This window comes from Heterodontus francisci, chromosome 20 (assembly GCF_036365525.1).
Source record: "Heterodontus francisci isolate sHetFra1 chromosome 20, sHetFra1.hap1, whole genome shotgun sequence".
Lineage (NCBI taxonomy): Eukaryota > Metazoa > Chordata > Chondrichthyes > Heterodontiformes > Heterodontidae > Heterodontus > Heterodontus francisci.
In genome coordinates this window covers 27014180-27037115 of record NC_090390.1, presented here as the reverse complement: position 1 = coordinate 27037115, position 22936 = coordinate 27014180, and the positions used below count along the sequence as shown (strand labels likewise).

Below are 22936 nucleotides of genomic sequence, written 5' to 3'. Positions count from 1 at the left end.
ATAGCTATGATATCATACTGCCATGTGTCTATCTGTGCCCTCAGCTCATCTGCTTTATTTGCTATACTCCTTGCATTGAAATAAATACCCTTGAGCTAGAGGCCTGCTACCCGACCCGAACCCGACGGGACCCGACGACATGTGTCGGGTTCGGGTTGGGTCAGGCCCATCTTCAGGGTCCAGCTTTCAGGCTCAGGTCGGGTCAGGCCGGACACACATGGTAAGTGCTCTGCCATTAAGTATTAAAAATTTTTTTTAAATTTACCTGAGCTGGGAGTCCAGGACGAAATTGAGTCTGCGCAGTGAGCGAGTGACGTCACTATGACATCATGACGCATGCGCTGCAGCTTCATGGAGCTTCCCAGTCAGAAGGTAAGTAAAGGAATGGTCGGTCGGGTCGGGCTCAGGGCAAAATCAGAGGGACTCGGGCTGGGTCGGGCTGGGTCAGGTTCTTTTTTCCTGACCTGAGCAGGCCTCTACCTTGAGCACTGCCAAACTCTCTTATTTTCTAACTTTTGTTTCCTCTGTCTTCCATTTTAATTTCTGATTTTGTCCCAACTGCCAAATTAGTTTAAACCCTCCCCAACAGCAGTTGCAAACAACCTGCAAGGAGCTCAGTGTAGAGGAAGTGAGCGACCCTGGAGTGAATGTCCACAGATCCCTGAAGGCAGCAGGACAGATCGATAAGGTGATTAAGAAGGCATATTGAATCCTTTCCTTTATTAGCCGAGGTATAGGATATAAGAGCAGGGAGGTTATGCTGAAACTGTATAAATCATTAGTTAGGCCACACTTGAGAACTGTGTGCCGTTTTGGTCACCTCATTACAGAAAGGATGTAATTCTACTAGAGAGGGTACAGAGCAGATTTACAAGGATGTTGCCAGGACTGGAAAAATGCAGCTATGAGGAAAGATTGGATAGGCTGGGGTTGTTACCCTTTCAACAGAGAAGGCTGAAGAGAGATCTGATTGAAATGTACAAAATTTTGAGGGGCCTGGATGAGTGGATGTGAAGGACCTATTTACCTCAGCAGAGAGATCAGTGACTAGAGGGCATAGATTTAAAGTGATTGGTAGAAAGATTCGAGGGGAGTTGAGGAAAGACTTTTTCACCCAGTGGGTGGTGGGGGTCTGGAACCCACTGCTGAAAGGGTAGTTGAGACAGAAACCCTCAACTCATTCAAAAGGAGTCTGGATATGCACCTCAAGTGCTATAATCTGCAGGGCTAGGGACCAAATGCTGTTAGGTGGGATTAGAATAGATCTATCATTTTTTGGCTGGCACAGACACGCTGGGCCAAGTGGCCTCTTTCAGTGCCATAAACATGCTATGATTCTTTTCTATTTCTATATCTCCACAATGCCACATCATTCACTAATGCACAAACTTATGTACCAAACACACGTTGTACCATTCTGCCACAAATGGAGAGATGTGAGAAAATATGATGCATGCTCCAATATGTGCCTAAAATGTGATTATTTAAGCAGCTCTGGGAACCACAAGACATCTGCCATTTCTCTATACCCTTCTAAAACTCTAGCTTTCTCTGATATTTAATCCACTTCCATTTTAAAAGCTATTACAGATTCTGTTTCCACCACAGTTTCTGCATTTTATGCCCAACAACTCCCTTGTGTAAAATCATTTCTTCTAACCTCTTTGTTCTTTTTGTGGTGATATTAAATGAATATTCCCTAGTTGCCAGCCTGAGCAGTTGAAATAGATTTTCCCTTTTTACATTATCCAGTCCTTCACAGTTTCAAACACCTTCAGCATTCACTTCTTCGCCTTCTCTGTTCTTATGAAGAAAGCCCTGTTTCTCTAGTCTGCTCATAAATAAACCCTCTCTTCCTTCATATCATCTTGGTGAATCTCTTCTGTACCATCTCCATGGACTCGACATCCTTCCCTAGAGTGTTCCAAACTGTATTCAGCATTCTAACTGAGGTTTAATCAATGTTCCTTTAGGTTGAATATAACTTTTGTGCTCTACATCCTTAGTTATAAAACCTAGGATTACATGCTTTTATAAAAAGATTAACTTGTCCTCCCTTTTAAAGATTTGTGCATCTGAACCCAAGTCCCTGTTCCTCTACTCCTCTATAAAGTTCCCACAATTTGTGTATGTTTTTCTCATTACTATTTCTTCCAAAATGTAACATGTTATGATTCTTCACATTAAATTTCATGTGACATCTGCCCACATCTAACCAAGAGATTAGTTGAAGATTATTGACAGATTACGTCCCATGATCTTACTCCAGACCCGTCCATACTTGTACTACAGCAGGGTTAACTACCTGAAGTTTCAAGGTTTAAACCTCATCAGAAAGTATATGCTAAGAGTATTCGGCCAATGACGACCACCAAGAGTCCTTTTTAATATCTCTAGGTATATCACAATGGAGTTAATACTGCCACCAGCGCCAGGCTGATAATGTGCATGCATATCTCATAGCTCAAGCCCAGCCTGAGTGCTGAAGCGCGAAACATTGTTGATGTAGAGAACTTCAACACCATACGCTCAGTCTACAACCTGACTTCGTCAAATAACATATTCCATTTCTTCATTAATTGTATAAGTGGTTTGACTAAACAAAGCCTTTATTTTCTCACACTGCACACAAAAGGCTACTTACCAAGTTTCATGAAGTTGCTTGTAAGTGCCGGAACTAAATATCCCACAGAATTGTAACAAAAGAGGCCCCTTGCATAATTCCATTAGGTCGTGTTGACCACATCAAATTACATGCCAAGTGTTGGGTGATTATTGGTGTCTCACTTCCTGGCAGTGCAACTACAGATCTTGTTAATTACATCAGGTGGCATCACTAAATTCAGCCCAAGCAAAAGTGCACCAGTGATGCCACTCTTGGTATTTAGTCATCGGAGATCCTACTAGGTAAATGCCAAGGCTCATAGTACTAAACATTATCGAAGCTGTTGGAAGAGAGATAAATCAAGTAATAACTATTTACTCAATGTAAAAGCCTGTAGGCTATAGGATGTATGCAAGACTGAGGAAGGTCAAGCGTTCCACACTTTTAATCTCCTGGGAAAGAATAAGAGGAGCTTATGCAAGGAATTGTGCTTTCAGCACAATGGGGATCCAGGGAGGAAGAAGATGCAGCATGGTAGGAAGTTAGAAGGAAAGAGAAAACAGTTGAGGAACAATGGCCACAGTAGGGTAGATAAAACAGAAGAAAAGACAAGGGAGCTTCCAAGTTAGAGGCAAGATATGGCTTGACTGTCAAACTATCTTTCTTGCATCCTGTTGAGTCTTGAAGGAACTTGAACTTTCCAAAGTTAATGCGCAGGAAGAAGGCTTTAGCAAAAGAAGAAATCAGGTCTCTGAAATAAATTTGCCAATGTGAGAGTACCACTTCTGAACAGAGGAGATTGAGGCCAAGAACACCAACAGATGAAAAATGATTCAGAGTGGATCCATCAAAAGAGGTGCTAGCTGTTGGTTGCAGTAGTGAGAGACATGAATAAAGGGTGTCTTGGAAAACATGATGTCCATTGCCCTGTTGAAGAGATGGTCAAAATGTTGTGATTTCTAATGGTGCTGCAAGAGAAATGGAAACTTTGTGTACTCAGTGGTTGGAATTAGAGAAATGTTCAATTTAAAGGAATCTGATAACTGTTAAGTAGAATCATGAATCAAAAATATAATAGAATTCTATCTGGTGAAAAGTACAAAAATGGATGTGTAGTGAAGACAGAATTAGGTTCCGTTGTAATAGTTAAATAGTCTGTAGTTAAATAGCCTGGTAATGCTAACAATGAAAAATGGATGAGGTACTTATGGAACTTTACCTCACCATGAAAGTTGTAAGTGGATCAAAACATACTGCAAATTAGTGACACAGATTTGGGGAAAGAGGACAACACAATTAATCGAACACAAAGAGCAATTTCCAGGTGTCTCTCTATTAAGTGTGTGGGACAAAGGAGGAAATACTGGGAATAGACAGGTAAATTCAGTAACTATTTATTTCTTAAATTGAAATTGCTACATCTATGTTGCACCAATAGGAAAGTTTAAAATCAATGCTTTAGTAATTCAGTAGTTTTGTGAAAATCATTTGCCCAGAAGAACAGGTGCGCATGTATTAACAAAAATATTCAACTTCCTTCTTCCAAGTCTGTGAGATGACGCATAGTGAAATTGGGTAAGGAAAATAAACTGCTACTAATAACGATGATTCTGCAAGAGCAATATGCGTCATAGGTTTCTACATAGTGAGGACAGCATAAGGGGAATTACTAAACCTAAATATAATTTCAGATTAAGTCTTTAGAGTATTGCTGGAAAACATTGAAGTTCACCAGTAACATTGCGCCTTGATTAATGTACAGACTCTACATCTGAAACAATTCATTAACATAGACTGATTCATCATTGACACCATTCCTTCACAACCATCTTCCCCAAGAGCTTCTAGTCTAATATTAAAATATTTCAGATGTCTCTGAAAAGGCAAACACTCCAGCATGATGATTAAAAGCTATGGTTATTATTAATCCTTGCATTCCAGACCTGATCATAAATCCCCAAGCAATGGCAAAACCTGGCAAGAATTTATGTACATTTTAAAACCAACTCTTCCTGCAAATGCCACAAGATATCTAATAGTGCCTTCCTTTGTAATTATTCAGTAGAAGCGTATCACAAGGGCACTAGCTCATACTGTGATTTACTGAAACCACCCAATAGAATACATATTCAGTGAAAGGGTGTTTGAAAAAGAGAAATAACATTCATGTTACAGATATATCCAGAAAAAGATAGTCTACAAAGCCTGAACTTGCCGGGCAAGAATATTTTAAAACCAGGATTTCTATATGGATTTCCTATTGATATATACTCTAGCAAGGTCATCATACAAACCAATAGCAACCAATTAGCAAGGTCAACAGCAGCCAGTGATTTCATAGAATTATACAGCACAGATGAAGACCATTTGGTCCATCATGCCTGGACCAGCTATTTGAAAGAGCTATCCAATTTGCCCACTCTCCTACCCTTTACCACAGCCCTGTAAGTTTTTTCCCCTTCAAGTACTTTTCCAATTCCTTATTGAAAATTATTGAATCTGTTTCCACCACCCTTTCAGGCAGTGTATTCCAGATAATAACTCAAATCATAGAATAGTTACAACACAAAGACAGCCATCTGGCCCATTGTGGCTCTGTAAGATCTCATCTAGTCCCACACCCCTGCCATTTCCTCATAGCTCTGCGGATTTTTTTCTCTTCAGATAATTATCCAATTCCCTTTTGAAAGCCACTATTGAATCTGTCACCAACAACTTCTATTTATATAGCACCTTTAATGCAATAAAGCTTCCCACGGTGCTTCACAGGAGCATTATAAAATGAAGTTGAGACCGAGACACCAGATAAGATAGTGGACAGATGACCAAAAGCTTGGACAAAGATGTAGGTTTTAAGGAGTGTCTTAAGGGATTAAAGTGAGGTAGACAGATGTAGGGAGGGAATTCCAGAGGTTGGGGCCCAGGCAGCTGAAGGCACAGCCACCGATGGTGGAGCGATTAAAATCAGAGATGGAAAAAGAGGCCGGATTAGAAGAACTCGGATATCTTGGGAGGGTTGCGGGGCTGGAGAAGATTAGAGATAGGGAGAGGTGAGGCCATGAAAGGATTTGAGAATGAGGATTAGAATTTTAAAATCAAGATGCTGCTTGACTGGGAGCCAATGCAGGTCAGCAAACACTGAGGTGATAGGGGAATGGGACTTGGTATGTGTTAAGACACAGGCAGCGGAGTTTTGGATGTCCTCAAGTTTACAAGAGTAGAATATGGGAGACCAGCCAGAAGTGCATTGGAGTAGTCAAGTCTAGAGGTAACGAAGGCATGAATGAGGGCTACAGCAGCAGATGAGCTGAGACATGGATGAAGTCAGGCAATGTTGAGGTGGAAACAGGCAGTCTTAATGATGGCACCAATGAGGGCAGGAGCTCATCTTGGGGTCCAAATGCGACACCATGGTTGCGAACAGACTGGTTTAATCCCAGACTGTTGCCAGGAAGAGGGATGGAGTCAGTAGCTAGGGAACAGAGTTTGGAGCATGGACCGAAAACAATGGCTTCAGTTTTTCCAATATTTAATTGGAGGAAATTTCTGCTCATCCAGCACTGGATATCAGAAAAGCAGTCGGATAATTTAGCAATAATGGAGGAGTTGAGAGAAGTGGTGGTGAGGGAGAGCTGAGTATCATCAGCATACATATGCAAACTAACGTTGTGCTTTTGGATGTCATCACTGAGAAGCTGTAGGATCGGAATCCCCTCCAACTGGGAAATTTATGGAATATAAAAATCTAGGCCCACGGACATGTTTTGACCTATAAAATACAAAAGCCAAGCTGCAGCCAACAGCACAGGGCTGGGCAGCAAGGGGTTAATTCGGACATTCAGTAAAAGCCAGAGGCTCATCAAAAGATTCAGACATTGACTGATTGCTATCATGGAACAATAGTACCAGGGAAAAGCTATTACCTGCCATTGGCTAATGTCAAGAGACTGATTACCCTACACAATAGTACAAGAAACGGGACATCGAGATAATACAATTAAGGAATTATAATACAACTAAGGCAAGCATCACAGACAATGGTACTAGAATCTGGTCATTGTAACCATGATTGGTTCCTCTCGAGGAGAGAGATGGGACATTCACACCTTCATCAACCTTGGAGGCAGGTGCTTTTACTGTAGGCGATTTGCTGACAACCGCAACTAGGTGGCGCAGTACTAGCACATGCACAAATGCAGCCTCTGTCACTGTCTGCGACGTTCAGGCAACCTCCAGGATTAAAGATGGCGCTGCTCAATTTATCATAGAAAAACAGCTTCAACCCGAAAATCCCATCAATGGCTGCCATCGCCGCCTCCATCCCTCTCTCAACAGTCCCCCGCTCCCTCCTGCCATTGCGCTTCTCTCTATCAGTCCCTCATGCACCCGTCTTCTCACCGCTGCCTTCCCTTAAGCACTCGCTACAGCCTCACCATTTACCCACCACCCACATCACCCCCCGCCCCAGCCGCTCACTCCAGACCTCGCCACTGCTCCCCCCGCAACCTCCCCACCTCCAACCCTTGCTCTTCCTTCAGCTGATTTTGCAATCGTTCTCCACACGCCTCCCGAAAAAGCAAGGCAGGCTATGAGGGGTGATGGGGCGACGTGGGAGCGAGTGGCCGACAGGAGGGAAGTGGGCAGCCGAGAGCTACTGTCTGGAGGGGGTGGGGGTAGGAGAAGCGAGGAACAGGGAACGGCTGAGGGAAGTGAGGGGGAGCAGTGGCAAGGTCTGGAGCGAGTGGGTGAGGGGAGGTGAATGGGGGGGTGAGGGGAGGTGAATGGGGGGGGGGGGGGTTGGGCCGGGGAGGCGGCCGGTGGGGAGGAGGGAGGAGAGGGAGAAAGTGTTGAAGCTTGGAGCGAGTGGCAAGGGGGGAGAGCGGCCAGAGAATAGCCGAGTGGGGGGAAGCAGGCAGGGGGAGCAAGTGGTGGGGATCGAGCTCCAGCCTCAAAGTGCCGCATTCAGCCGCTCGATGACGTTGGTGTTACACGATGACATTTTCCTGTGCAATTAGCCCTGGAAAGACGTAGGCTGCGTATGCACAGCATCTCACTGAGAACAGGAAATCGTTTGCACGTGTGCAGCTTGGAGCACTCTGATGATGTTGGCAGGCTGCTGCGTTGTCAGGAGTCACTTTGTTTACTGTATTGCCTCAAAATACTAGGAGGGCTGATCATATCCATCTGGGCTATTTTTCCATGGAATGACTGTATTGGTTCAACCAGTATGAGCTGATCATATTTATCTGGTCTATGAGTAGAATAAACTACGAGGTGTTAACTATCAGACATATGAACAGCATGAACAACAGGAAATATGTTTGAGTTGAATCATTATAAAAAGAGAGCATATTGGACTGTGCTGCAATCAGCTGACGGAGGACGGGGACCGGTCATCTCCAGATCCAGGCCTACAATCAACATCGATAATGACCAGCCGTGTGGGATTGTAAGTGATCAGTCAAATCTTGAAGAGGTTTGTACTGTGGGGGGCTGCGGTCGAAAGAAGGGTCAGCATTGTCACCTTGACTCAGAACCTACGACCAGCCGTGTTGGAGACTGTAAGTGTTTTCAGCCAAATCATAGTGATGTTGGTCTGAAGGTTTTGTAAGGTTTTAGGACAAAAGCATAGTGTTTTTGCCTGTATTTTGTATGTTTTTAAACTAAGTCATAGTGACTTCATTTTGGATAACTGGGAACAGCGGTCGAATCGCAGAAAAGTTCAACTGGGAATTGGAGGTGTCAATTTTAGGTAATCACAGAAGGATTTGTACTGGGGACTGTTTGTTTATTTCTTTTCAACTAACCATAGAGGTATCTGTATTAGTGGGTTCAATAAACAACAAATTTATGGTCGAGTCAAACTCTGTCGTGTGCATTTTGTTCTTGTAATTCCTGAAGTCCAGGACCATCATAAGGGGGAATGGGAACAGAACCTCTTACAGAGCAGCATGTAGACAAAAAATAAGAAGAGGCTAAGGATCGATCCTTTGGGGAACACCAGAGTTAACAGCATGGGAGCAGGAAGACAAGCATTTCAAGTGATTGTCTGGCTACGATTAGATAAATAAGTATGGAACCAGGTGAGAGCAGTCCCCCCCAATTGGATGACAGTAGCGAGGCATTAGAGGAGGATGGTGTGGTCAACCATGTCAAAGATTGACAACAGGTCAAGAAGAATGAGGAGGGAACGTTTACTTTTGTTATAGACACATAGGATGTCATTTGTGACTTTGATAAGAGCTGTTCCGGTACTGTGGCAGGGGTGGAAACCTGATTGGAGGGATTCAACCATGGAGTTCCCGGAAAGACAGGAACGGATTTGGGAGGAGGCACGTTCAAGCATTGGAGAGGAGGGTGCAGTTTGCAAGAACAGTGGGGTCAAGGGTTGTTTTTTTTTTTGAAGACAGGGCTGATGATGGCAGATTTAAAAAGGAGAGGGATTTAACTGGAGAGAGAGAACCATTTACAATATTGGCTAACATGGGGGTCAGTAGGGAAAGTTGGGTGATCAGCAATTTAGTGGGAATGGGATCAAGGAAACAGGAGGTGGGTCTCATGGACAAGAGCAGCTCAGAGAGGGCATGAGGGGAGACAGGGATGAGAGAGAAAGTTGTGAGGTTCACTTCACACTTCTCTGCATTAAATTTTATCAGCCACGTGTTCACCCATTCCACCACCCCGTCTATGTCTTCTTGAAATCTATTACTATCCTCCTCACAGTTCACAATACTTTGAAGTTTTGTGTCATCTACAAATTTTTTGAAATTGTGCCCTGCACCCCCAAGTCTGGGTCATTAATTTAGATCAAAAAAGCAGTGGTCCTAAAACTGACCCCTGGAGAACCCCACAGTATACCTTCCTCCAGTCCAAATAACAACCGTCCACCACTACTCTCTGTACCCTGTCACACAGCCAACTTCATATCCATCCTGCCACTGTCCACTTATTCAATGGGCTTCAACTTTTCAGATAAGCCTGTTATGTAGCACTTTATCAAACTCCTTTTGGAAGTCCACATAAACCACATCTACTGTACTCCCTCATTAACCATCTGTTACCTCACCAAAAACTCAATCAAGTAAGTGAAACACTATTTTCCTTTAACGTGTATTTCCCCTTTTTGGCCCCTTATCGGCCCTATCCCTCCTTTTGCTACTTTTTTTTTTATTATTTAAATGCCTATACAAGACTTTTGGATTCCTGTTTAGGTTAGCTGCCAGTCTCTTTTCGCTTCTCTTGTTAATTTTTTCACTCCCCGCCCCGAGCTTTCTATATTCAACCTGCTTCTCACTTGCATTATCATGACATCAGTCATACGCACCCTTTTTCTCCTTCATATCACTCTCCATCTCTTTCGTCATCCAGGGAGCTCAGGATCTGTTTGTACTATCTGTCCCCTTCGTGGGAATGTACTTCAACTGCACCTGAACCATCTCCTTTTCAAAGACAGACCATTGTTTAATTACTTTTGCCTGCCAATCTTTAATTTCAATTTACCTGGGCCAAATCCATTCTCACCCCCTTCCCCCAATTAATTATTTTTACTCTGGATTGTTCCTTGCCCTCCATAGCTATCTTAAACCTTACGACCGTATGATCACTGTGCCCTAAACATTCCTCTCCTGAGACTTGATCCGCTTAGAAACATAGAAAATAGGAGGAGTAAGCCATTCGGCCCTTTGGGCGTGCTCCGCCATTCAAAAAAGATCATGGCTGATCGTCTAATTGAGCACTCTGTTCCCGCTTTCTCCCAATATCCCTTGATCCCTTTCGCATTAATATATTTATCTCCTTCTTGAATATATTTAATTACTTGGCCTCCACTTCCTTGTGGTAGAGAATTCCACAGGTTCAACACCCTCTGAGTGAAGAAAATTTCCTCATCTCGGTTCTAAATGGCATACCCCGTATCCTGAGACTGTGACCCCTGGTTCTGGACTCGCCAACCATCAGGAACATCCTCCTTGCATCTAGCCTATCTAGTCCTGTTAGAATTTTCTAGGTTTCTATGAGATCCCCTCTCATTCTTCTAAACTCTAGTGAACATAGGCCTAGTCAACCCAATCTCTCCTCATACGTCAATCCTGCCATCCCAGGAATCAGCCTAGTAAATCGTCTTTGCACTCCCTCCATGGCAAGAACATCCTTCCTCAGATAAGGAGGCCAAAACTGTACACAATACTCCAGCTTTGGTCTCACCAAGGCCCTGTGTAACTGCAGTAAGACATCCTTGCTCCTGTATTCAAATCTTCTTGCAATGAACATAAGAACTAGGAGCAGGAGTAGGCAATTCAGCCCCTTGAGCCTGCTGCGCCACTCAATACGATCATGGCTGATCTCATCTCAGCCTCAATTCCACTTTCCTGCCCGTTCTCCATAACCCTTCACTAATTAAAAATCTGTCTATCTCTCCTTAAATTTACTCAATGTCCCGGTATCCACCGCACTCTGCAGTAGTGAATTCCACAGACTCACGACCCTTTGAGAGAAGTAATTACTCCTCATCTCTGTTTTAAATCTGCCACCCCTTATCCTAAAACGATGACCTCTTGTTCTAGATTGCCCCACCAGAGGAAACATCCTCTCTACGTCTACTTTGTCAATCCTCTCAATCATCTTATATACCTCAATTAGCTCTCCTCTCATTCTTCTAAACTCTAGAGAGTAAAGGCCTAAACTGCTCAATCTCTCTTCATAAGACAAACCCCTCATCTCTGGAATCAATCTAGTGAACCTCCTCTGAACTGCTATTTGCCTTCCTAACTGCACCTGAATGCTTGCTTTCAACGACTGGTGTACAAGGACACCCAGGTCTCGTTGCACCTCCCCCTTTCCCAATCCATCATCATTCAGATAATAATCTGCCTTTATGTTTTTACAACCAAAGTGGATAACCTCACATTATTCCATCTGCCATGCATTTGCCCACTCACCCAACTTGTCCAAATCACATTGGAGCCTCTTTGCATCCTCCTCACAGCTCACATTCCCCCCAGTTTTGTATCGTCTGCAAACTTGGAAATGCTACATTTAGTACCCTCACCAAAGTCATTAATATATATTATGAATAGCTGGGGCCCAAGCACTGATCCCTGAGGTACCCCACTAGTCACCGCCTGCCACCCAGAAAAAGACCCGTTTATTCCTACTCTCTGTCTACTGATTCTCAATCCATGCCAGTATATTACCCCCAATCCCATGTGCTTTAATTTTGCACACTAACGTGTTATGTGGGACCTTATCAAAAGCCTTCTGAAAATCCAAATACACCACATCCACTGGTTCTACCTTATCTATTCTACTAGTTACAGGCTCAAAAAACACCAGTAGATTTATTAAGCGTGATTTCCCTTTCGTAAACCCATGCTGACTTTGTCCGATCCCGTTTATATTTTCCAGGTGTTCTGCTATCACATCCTTTATAATAGACTCTAGCATTTTCCCCACTACTGATGTAAGGCTAACTGGTCTGTAATTCCTTGTTTTTTCTCTCCCTCCTTTTTTAAATAGTGGGGTTACATTTGCCAATCTCCAATCTGTAGGAACTGGTCCAGAATCTATAGAATTTTGGAAGATGACCACCAATGCATCCACGATTTCCAGGGCCACTTCCTTTAGTACTCTGGGATGTAGATCATCAGGCCCTGGGGATTTGTCAGCCTTTAACCCCATTAATTTCCCCAGCACTGTTTTTTTTAAACTGACACTGATTTCCTTCAGTTCCTCCCTCTCATTAGACCCTTGGTTCCCTAACATTTCTGGGAGGTTATTTGTGTCCTCCTTTGTGAAGACAGAACCCAAGTATATGTTTAATTGTTCTGCCATTTCTTTGTTCTCCATTATAATTTCCCGTTTCTGACTGTAAGGGACCTACAATTTGTCTTCACTAATCTTTTTCTCTTCACATATTTCTAGAAGCTTTTAGAGTCAATTTTTATGTTCTCTGCAAGTTTACGCTCATATCTTCACTTATCCCACCTCATCCCCCACAACCAGATCCAGCAATGCTTCCTTCCTCAGTGGACTGGAAACATACTGCTCTAGAAAATTCTCCTTAAACTTTAGAAACTCTTCACCCTCTCTGCCCTTTACACTCTTACTATCCCAGTATACATTAGGACTAAAGGGAACAATCACAGCTTCTCTTGTCTCTCCACATAACTCAAGTCCCTCATCCCTGGTACCATTCCAGTAAATCCCCTCTGTATCCTTGACAACCTTTCTGAAGAATGGTTCTCAGAATTGGCCATAAAACTTCAACGAAGACCTAGCCAGCATTTTAAAAAAGGATACACATAATGTCCTTGTTTAATTACTCTATGTCTCTGTTTATAAAGCCAAGAACCCCGTAGACTTTTTTAAGTCTTTTCAACTTGTCCTGCCACCTTCCAAGATTTGTGTACATACACTCCTGGATTCTGCTCCAGGTCCACTTTAACATTGCACTGTTTAGTTTATATCGCCTCCCCTCATTCTTCCTACCAAAATGCATCACTTGAAACTTTGCTGCGCTAAATTTCATCTGCCATGTGCCTGCCCATTTCACCAGTCTATTGAGGTCCTCCTGATGTCTGTTACGATCTTCCTCACTGTTTACTACATTTCCAAGTTTCATGTCACCTGTAAACTTGGAAATTATGCCCTGAATACCCAAATCCAGGTCATTAATAATAATCAAAAAAAGCAGTGGTCCTAACACTAACCCTGGAGGACACGCCTGTATACTTCCCTCCAGTCTGAAAGCAGCAACTCACCACTAGTCTCTGATTTAGCGCCCTTGGTCAATTTTGTATCAACACTGCCACTGCCCCTTTAATTCCATGGGCTTCAATTTTGCTGACAAGTCTATTGTGTGGCGCTTCATCTAACATCTTTTGAAAGTGCACATACATAATATCAACAGTACTTCCCTCATAGGGCGGCACAGTGGCGCAGTGGTTAGCACCGCAACCTCACAGCTCCAGGGACCCGGGTTCGATTCCGGGTACTGCCTGTGTGGAGTTTGCAAGTTCTCCCTGTGTCTGCGTGGGTTTTCTCCGGGTGCTCCGGTTTCCTCCCACAAGCCAAAAGACTTGCAGGTTGATAGGTAAATTGGCCATTATAAATTGTCACTAGTATAGGTAGGTGGTAGGGAATGTAGGGACAGGTGGGGATGTTTGGTAGGAATATGGGATTAGTGCAGGATTAGTATAAATGGGTGGTTGATGTTCGGCACAGACTCGGTGGGCCGAAGGGCCTGTTTCAGTGCTGTATCTCTAATCTAATCTAATCTAGTCCCTCTGCTACTTCAAAGGACTCAATAAAGTTAATTAAACATGATTTGTCTTTAATAAACCCATGTTGGCAATCATTCATTAACCCATACATTTCTCAGCGACAATTAATTTTGTCCCAGATTAATGTCCCGAAAAGTTTCACCACCACCGACTTTAGGTTAACTGGCCTGTAGTTGTCTGGTTCATCCCTCTCCCTATTTTTGAACAGGGGTGTAACTTTTCTAATCCTCCAGTCCTCTGGCACTGCACCCATGCCTGAGGAGGATTGGAAGATACAGGCCAACGCCTCGACTATCTCATCCCTCAGCAACCCAAGATGCCAGACTGGGTGACTTTTCTAAGTTTCACTGTGACCTTATCTAACGTTTGGCTTCTCTAGGTGTGTTTAAGCTGAAAAGCTGAATTGTGCACATGCAATTTTTGAACTGAATTTAAAGCTACTTATTTGAACTACACCACAAGGAACCACAAATAACCAAAACTGTTTGAAGTTATTTACAGGTAGTCAGGTACAACAGACAGGTAGTCAGAAACAGCAGACATGGGCCACTGCTGATTTTGTTTTGCCACCATGCTTTTTTTTTTAAGCCAGATCAGCGAAAACAGGATAAATCCTAGATATGAGCTTCTCAGTCACAAACTGCACACCTTGTGCAAAAGACTGACTTGATTAATAGAGACAAACAGTGACTGTTACACAGGCTGCAGAGCGCAGCCAACTGGCATTAATATAATTTTCAGTTTTGTTTTTCTTGCTCCTAATCTTCAATGCCCATTTGTGGGATGCGAGGGCATTTTTTCTTTCTTTGGCTTACTGGAGAACATGGACTTGGAATTATCCCAGCATTTCACTCACAAATCAGTTGCCCTCTTAACAGGATTTGAGTCCGTTTCTGGTCTTCTCTCAGCTACAGAAGTGCTGGTTGCTCCTGAAAGCAATGAGTGTGTTACATTCAGGAGTGTGAGCAGACTGCCCAATGTCTAATGACAGGATCATATAACATTGTGTACCAATAGAACCTCCGTGTTATCAGAACTGGAAGTCTAGTCTTTCACACATACAAGTACCCGTCTGCTGTCAGACATGAGTGCAATTCTTGTTGAAATGTTCACTTTCCCTTTGCCCAAACCACTGATGCAGTCAGACGAATTAGTCTTTATGGAACTGCTCATGAAACACATTTAAATGAAACATCCCAAATTAATGAGGTTCTGGATTGTAACTCTTAAGGGTTTTTGACACTAATAGAGCAAGCAAGTGAGAGTAGAAACAGGAGGATATGGCAGGCTAATGAGCAGCTAGAGACATGGCACAGGACAGAGGGCTTCAGATTCCAGAACATTGGGATAAGTTGGCTGGAGGGACCTGTTCAAGATGGACAGGTGTCACCTGAACAGAGCTGGCGCCAATATCCTTTCGGGCAGGTTAATTAGTGCTGTGGAGGAGGGTTTAAACTAATTCAACAGGGGGTTGGGCACCAAGATGAAGTATTAAAAAGTAGAAACAATGTGCACAGAGGACTGGAAGTGACTGTTAGAAATATTACAGAATTAGGTGGGATCATAAAAAATACAAAGAGGTATAAATTAGGCTTGGAGTGCATGTGTGCAAATTAATGAAGCGTGATTAATAAAGTTTGAGAGCTACGGGTACAAATAGCCATGTGGGAATATGATGTTAGAGAAATCTCCAAGCCTGTTTAAGAAGATGACACCGAGACTAGGATGCTTTGGTGGAGACTGTTTATTGATTGCCACAAAACTTACTTCTGCTCTCCAAACAACACCCCCAGCCAGTGCTGGCTGGCTGGCTTATTTATACATACACACTTGAATACAATTAACTAATTAACACCCAACACCTGTTCACTATTATCTTGAACTACCAGATATTTATCATCCATTAACAGAACTTCAGACCCAAACATGAGACATGTTGTGGCAATAAGTGACATCTACTTCAAAAAACTTAAGGATTGGATGCTTAATATTCCTGGGTACTTGGTATTCAGGGAAGGTAGGTAATGGAAAAAAAAGGGGCTGGCAGTTTTGAGTAAGGTAAACATTACAGTGCTAGAATGAGAGAATGTCCTCGAGAGAAACAATAAAGGAGCTATTATGCTAACTGCTGTATTTTATAGGCCACCAAACAGTTGGAAAGCAATAAAGGAACAGATTTGCAAAGAAATTACTGAGAGGTGCAAGAACTATAGAGTAATGATAATGGGTTATTTTAACAACCCTAATATAGAATGGGCCAGTAACTCGATTAAGGACAGAGAAGGGGAGGAATTTCTGAAATGTGTTCAAGAGAATTTTCTTCAGCATTATGTTTCCTGCCCAATGACGAAGGAGGTATTGCTGGATCAAGTGGAGAATGTCATCAGTTGGGGAGCATCTCAGGAACAGCAATCATAGCATTAGTTGTGAAGATAACAAGGAACAATCTAGAATAAAAATACTTAGTTGGACGAGATCTAGTTTCATCAAATTAAGGAGGGAAATGGTCTGGAACCAAAGACTGGCAGGTAGAAATATAATGATGCATTGGAGATGGTTCAGGTACAGCCTAGGAACTTTTCCACAAGAGGGAAAAGGAAGGTCACCAAAGCCAGAGCTCCCAGCATAATGGAGATAGAGAGTAGGATGAACCAGACAGGGGGGGGATGGGTTGGGTAGGGGAGGGGGTGCGTATTACAAATGTCTCCATGACAATACAAGGGAGAATCAGGCTGAATATCCAACAGAAAAAGTGAAAAATGAAATGAGGGACAAAGAGACAGGACAAGAATAGATTGGCAGCTAACATAAAAGGGAATCCAAAGCTCTTATATAGGCATAAGAACAGTAAAAAGGTTGTCAGAGGAGTAGTGGGGCCAATTCAGAACCAAAATGGAGATCTATCGACAGAGGTAGGAGGCGCGGCTGAGGTACTAAATGAGTACTTTGCAAAAGTGTTTATGAGCAGGTTGCCGTTACAGGCTGGGCTTCATAAACACAAGGATTGAGTACAAAAGCAGGGAAGTTATGCTGAACTTTTATAAAGCACTGATTAGGCCCCAACTGGAACACTGCATCCAGTTCCGGTCACCACATTTCAGGAAGGTTGTGAGTGTCCTTGAGACGGTGCAGAGGAAATTTACCAGAATGATTCCAGGGTTGGGAGATTTTAGTTACAAGGTTAGGTTGGTAAAACTGGGGTTGTTCACCTTAGAACAAAGGAGATTGAGGAGAGATTTAATAGAAATGTACATGATGTCTGCACTGAGTACTGCTGGAGGGCACACTGTGAAAGAGGGAGTTTGGTAAGGATTTGGATTTTAAGGGTTAATCTCTCAAGTCTAGTTTTTGTTTTATTTACATTTAGCAATTACTGAAAGAAAGTAGTGGTAGTGGGGGACAGTATAGTGAGGGGGACTGACACTGTTCTCTGCAGCAAAGAGCGCAAGTCCAGAAGGCTATGTTGCCTGCCTGGTGCCAGGGTTTGGGGCATCAGCTCTGGGCTGGAGAGGAATTTACAGTGGGGCACTGGCACCAGTACTGGGTAAAGTGGGGGGCTATACCATTGAGACGGTCTACACCTGAACCGTGCTGGGACCAGTGTTCTAGCGAGCTGCATAACTCGGAAAGTATAGAGGGTTTTAAACGAAATAGTGGTGGCAAGGGATCAAATTTGGGAAGATGTAGTAAATCAAAGAGTGGGCGGCACAGTGGCGCAGTGGTTAGCATCGCAGCCTCACAACTCCAGGGTTCGATTCTGGGTACTGCCTGTGCGGAGTTTGCAAGTTCTCCCTGTGTCTGCGTGGGTTTTCGCCGGGTGCTCCGGTTTCCTCCCACATCCAAAAGACTTGCAGGTGATAGGTAAATTGGCCGTTGTAAATTGCCTCTCGTGTAGGGAGGTGATAGGGAATATGGGATTACTGTAGTGTTAGTATAAATGGGTGGTTGTTGGTCGGCACAGACTTGGTGGGCCGAAGGGCCTGTTTCAGTGCTGTATCTCTAAATAAAATAAAATAAGGCAAGAGAGAAAGGTATTAATATGGGAAAAGATAAACAGATTGTGACAGGAAGGGACAGTGAGCACAAATCTAAGAGTAAATTAGCAGACAAGGCTAAAGGTTACAAAAATAATAGAGACAAAACTAAAGGCTCTGTATCTGAATGCACGTAGCATTCGAAACTAAACAGATGAACTGAAAGCGCAAATTGAAATAAATAAATACGATCTGATTGCCATTACAGAGGCATTGCTGCAGGATGACATAGATTGGGACCTGAATATTGAAGGGTACATGACACTTAGGAAGGACAGGAAGCTAGGGAAAGCTGGAGCGGGTGGCTCTGTTAATTAATGATGGTATTAACACAATAGAGAGGGACGACCCAAGTTCAGGAAACCAGATTGTAGAAGCAGTTTGGGTTGAGATGAGAAATAATAAAGGCAAGTTATTTGTGGGAGTGGTGTACAGGCCCCTTAACAGTAACCACACGGAAGGACGAGCTATAAAGGAAGAAATAATGGATGCTTGTCAGAAAGGTACGGCAATAATTATGGGGGATTTTAATCTACATATTATCTGGAAATATCAGATGGTCAAAGGTAGCCCAGACGAGGAGTTCACAGAATGTTTTCGGGATTGTTTCTTAAAACAGCACCATCTGCAGTCAACCAGAGAGCAGGCTAAAATAGACTTGGTATTGTGCAACAAGATAGGATTAATGACCTCATAATGAAGGCGCCCATAGGCAGCAGTGATCATGACTGAATTTTACATTCAGTTTGAGGGAGAGAAGAGTGGGTCTAAGACTAGCATTTTAAACTTAAATAAGGGCAATTATGAGGGCATGAAAGCAGAGCTAGCAAAAAGTGAACTGGCAAATTAGGTTAAGGGATAGGTTAATAGAGATGCAGTGGCAGATATTTAAGGGGATATTTTAGAATACACAAAATAGATACATTCCAACAAGAAAGAAAAATTCGAAGGGGAGGACCCACCATCCATAGTTAACTAAAAAAGTTAAAAATAGTATCAAACTTAAAGAAAAAGCATATAATTACGCAAAGATGGGTAGCAGGTCAGAAGTTTGGACAGAATATAAAAAGCAGCAAAGAACAACTAAAAGACTAATAAGGAGGGAAACATTAGAGTACAAGAGAAAGCTGGCTAGAAATATAAAAACAGATAGTAACAGTTTTTATAGAGGATACAAGTAACATCCCAGAAATAGCTGTAAATCAAGAAATGGAAAGGAGGGAGGAACAAAAAAATTACAATCACCAGGAAAGTAGCCTGAGCAAATTGTTGGAGCTGTGGGCCAACAAGTCCCCAGGGGAATATGAGGAAGCACTTTTTTTTTTAAAACATAGCAGATGGTAATGATCTGGAACTCTGCCTTAAGGCTGCTAGAAGCGGAGACAATCCATGACTTCAAAAGGAAATTGGATGGCCACTTGAAGGAAATATACTTACAGGGCTACAGCCGAGACACAGACTATAAGAGCAGGGAGGTTATGATGGAGCTGTATAAAACGCTAGTTAGGCCACAACTGGAATACTGTGTACAGTTCTGGTCACCACACTAGGGAAGGATGTGATTGCATTGGAGAGAGTGCAGAGGAGATTCACCAGGATGTTACTTGGCCTGGAGCATTTCAGCTATGAAGAGAGACTGGATAGGCTAGGGTTGTTTTTCTTAGAGTAGAGAAGGCTGAGGAGGGACCTGATTGAGGTATACAAAATTATGAGGGGCATTGATAGGATAGATAGGAAGAAACTTTTTCCCTTACCGGAGGGGTCAATAACCAGGGGGCATAGATTTAAGGTAAGGGGCAGGAGGTTGAGAGGGGATTTGTGGAAAAATGTTTTCACCCAGAGGGTGGTTGGAATCTGGAACACACTGCCTGAAGGGGTGGTGGAGGCAGGAACCCTCACAACATTTAAGTAGTATTTAGATGAGCACTTGAAACACCAGAGCATACAAGGCTATGGGCCAAATGCTGGAAAGTGGGATTAGAATAGATAGGTGCTTGATGGCTGGCATAGACACGATGGGCCTGTTTCTGTGTTGTTAAGCTCTGTGACTTGCGAGCAATTAGGGATGGGCAATAAATGTTGGCCTTGCCAGCGATGCTCAACAGCCCATGAACGAATAAAATAAAGCTTACCAAAGCAGTTAATAAAGCATATGCAATCTTGGGCTTTATAAATAAAAGCATACAGTACAAAAGAAAGGAAGTTGTGCTGAACCTACATCGCACATTAATTTGATCCCAGCTGAGGTAATGTGTCCAATTTTGAGCAGTACACTTTCGGAAGATGTGACAGCTTTAGAGAGGGTACACGAGATTTTTAAGAATGATTCCTGGAATGAGGGATCACAGTAACATGGATGGACTGGAGGGAGGGGCGGGGAAGGTGGTGGTGTAATGGTAATGTCACTGAATGAGTAATCCAAAGGCCCAGGTTAATGCCCTGGGGACAGAGGATCAAATCCCATCATGGCAGCTAGTGGAATTTAAATTCAATTAATTACTTTAAAGAAAAACCTGGAATTGAAAGCGAGTCTCAGTAATGGTGCCATGAAACTATCATCGATTTGATGTAAAAAAAACATCTGGTTCACTAATGTCTTTGAGGGAAGGAAGTCTGCTGTCCTTACCTTGTCTGGCCTACATGTGACTCCAGACCCACAGCAATGTAGTTGACCCTTCACTGCCCTAGCAAACCATTCAGTTATCAACGGCAATTTGGAATGGGCAACAAATGCTGGCCTTGCCAGCAACGCCCACATCCGTGAAAGAATAAAAAAAGTTGGGGTTGTTCTCCTTAGAGCAGCGAAGGCTAGGAAGAGCCATAATTTGATGGAATTGTTTAAAATCACGAAAGGCTTAGATTAAGTACATAAACTGAAAATGTTTCCATGGATGAATGGTCAGTAATGAGAGGGCACATATATAAGGTGATTGGCAAAGGAATCAGAGGAGATATGAGGAAAAGCCTTTTTACGCGACTATAGTGGTTAGGATTTGGAATGCACTACATATTTCCATCTCTAACATCGCCTGACTTCGCCCCCGTCTCCTCTGCTGCTGAAACCCTCATTCATGCCTTTGTTACCACTTGACTATTCCAACAAACTCCTGGGCCGGTCTCCCACATTCTACCTTCTATAAACTTGAGGTCATCCAAAGCTCTGCTGCCCCTTTCCTAACTTGCACCAAGTCCTGTTCACCTATCACTCCTGTGCTTGCTGATTGCTTGAACAGGAGACAATGCCAATGTCTTGATTTTAAAATTCTCATCTTTGTTTTTAAATTCAGCCATGACCTCAGTCCTCCCTATCTCTGTAATCTCGTCCAGCCCAACAACACTCAAAGATATCTGCGCTCACCTACTTCTGGCCTCTTGAGCATCCTCGATTTTAATTACCCTACCACTGACAGCCATGCTTTCAACTGCCTCGGCCCTCAGCTCTGGAATTCCCTCCCTACACCTCTCTACATCTTTAAGGCACTCCCTAAAACATAAAACTTTCAGCAAGCCAGTTCTGCCGAAAGGTCACTGACCTGAAACTTTAACTCTGTTTCTCTCTCTGCCAGACCTGCTGAGTATTTCCAGCATCCACAGTATTTTGCTTTTATTACAAACTTTAAGCAAGCTTTAGGTCATTTGACCTAAAATCTCCTAACGTTGTTCAGTGTCATTTCACAATGCACCTGCGAAGCACCCTGGGGCATTTAAAGGTGCTAAATAAATAAGTTGTTGATAGGATGGTGGATACAGATTCAATAGTAGCCTTCAAAAGGGAACTGGATAAATTACTTGAAGAAAAGAATTGTAGGAATATGGGGGAAAAGCAGTGGCGTGGAACTAACTGGATTGCTGTTCAAAAGAGCTGGCACAGACTCAGTGGACCAAACAGTCCTCTTCCATAATTCTATCAGTTACATAATCTCAAAGTAGCAAGAAACACTCACTTTAAAAGAGATTTTTAACATGCCTTCCACACAATACGACAAAAACAGAGCTAGGAATCAAAGCCTACATGAATATATTGTGTACTAACAGAAATTGTTTGGAACAATAATTTTTCTCTGCTCAAAGCCCAAAAATGAAAATACTTAAGATAGGAATTAACCATAGGCATGAGAAACTAACATTCCTGTTCAGGATCTCCAGCCAAAGAGATTTAACAAATGTGGGTTGTGAACAACTGGAATATTGCCAAGAAATGCACATGATGTTATAGCACGAGGAACACAACAAATCTAGAAATAGCTTTCAATTCCCAACTAATTAATTTCAGCTCATTACTGCTCCCAAATCTCTCTAGAATACTGTTTAATTTGATACAAATTTAATTTGATCACAATTGTTTACATGAGTTTCCCCTCTTTTCCACATCTTCCTACCAATGTTACCAACATTCGTCAATCTGTCCAATATTCAAACTGGGAGGTGGGAATGGAGGACTTGATTTTTCCATCCTTTCTCCCCACCCAAAAGAAAACTTCCCATTTCACAAACAAGTGGACAGATGATTTACTCCCATATTTTGGCCAAAGCCAATCTAAGCCTGCATCAAGGAGCCTCATGATAGTATCACAGGCGGACTTGCTCTCCAATATGCATGGCATCCACTGAATATTTACGGGGTGTCCCAGCTCAGCCGAGATATGTAAAAACCGTGAGTATGTCATATCTACCACCCCGAGAGCAGCATGGTAGCACAGCATCTCCAAACACAGATTTCAGCTCGATGTTAGGTTCATTATAGTGGTACTGAAGGCTAATTTCACCTTAAACAACATTCTACCAAAACAGCAATTACCATGTTGTAGAAATTCAACTCCCTGGGCCCACGCGGAGGAGGTTGCAACTGCTTCAAGACTGTGCCATCTGGATGCTGCAACATACCTAGAAACAGCATAAAATACATATGAAATGATGGTTTTACATTTCCAGCACAACTGTCTACAGATGTGCAACTTCACTTTGAAGTCAAACTCTTTAGAAAGTAAACTCCAATAGATGAACATCAGGCCATTGTA

The 22936-nt window shown here is 42.8% G+C and overlaps 1 protein-coding gene across 1 annotated transcript in view; it reads right to left on the bottom strand.

Moving 5' to 3' along the window:
• The window catches only part of ipmkb (inositol polyphosphate multikinase b), a 132780-nt gene that overhangs the window by 81812 nt on the left and 28032 nt on the right, over positions 1–22936 (bottom strand). Inside the window, 1 exon segment of the mRNA XM_068052489.1 lies at positions 22717–22803. Within this exon segment, the coding sequence (XP_067908590.1) occupies positions 22717–22803 (87 nt within the window).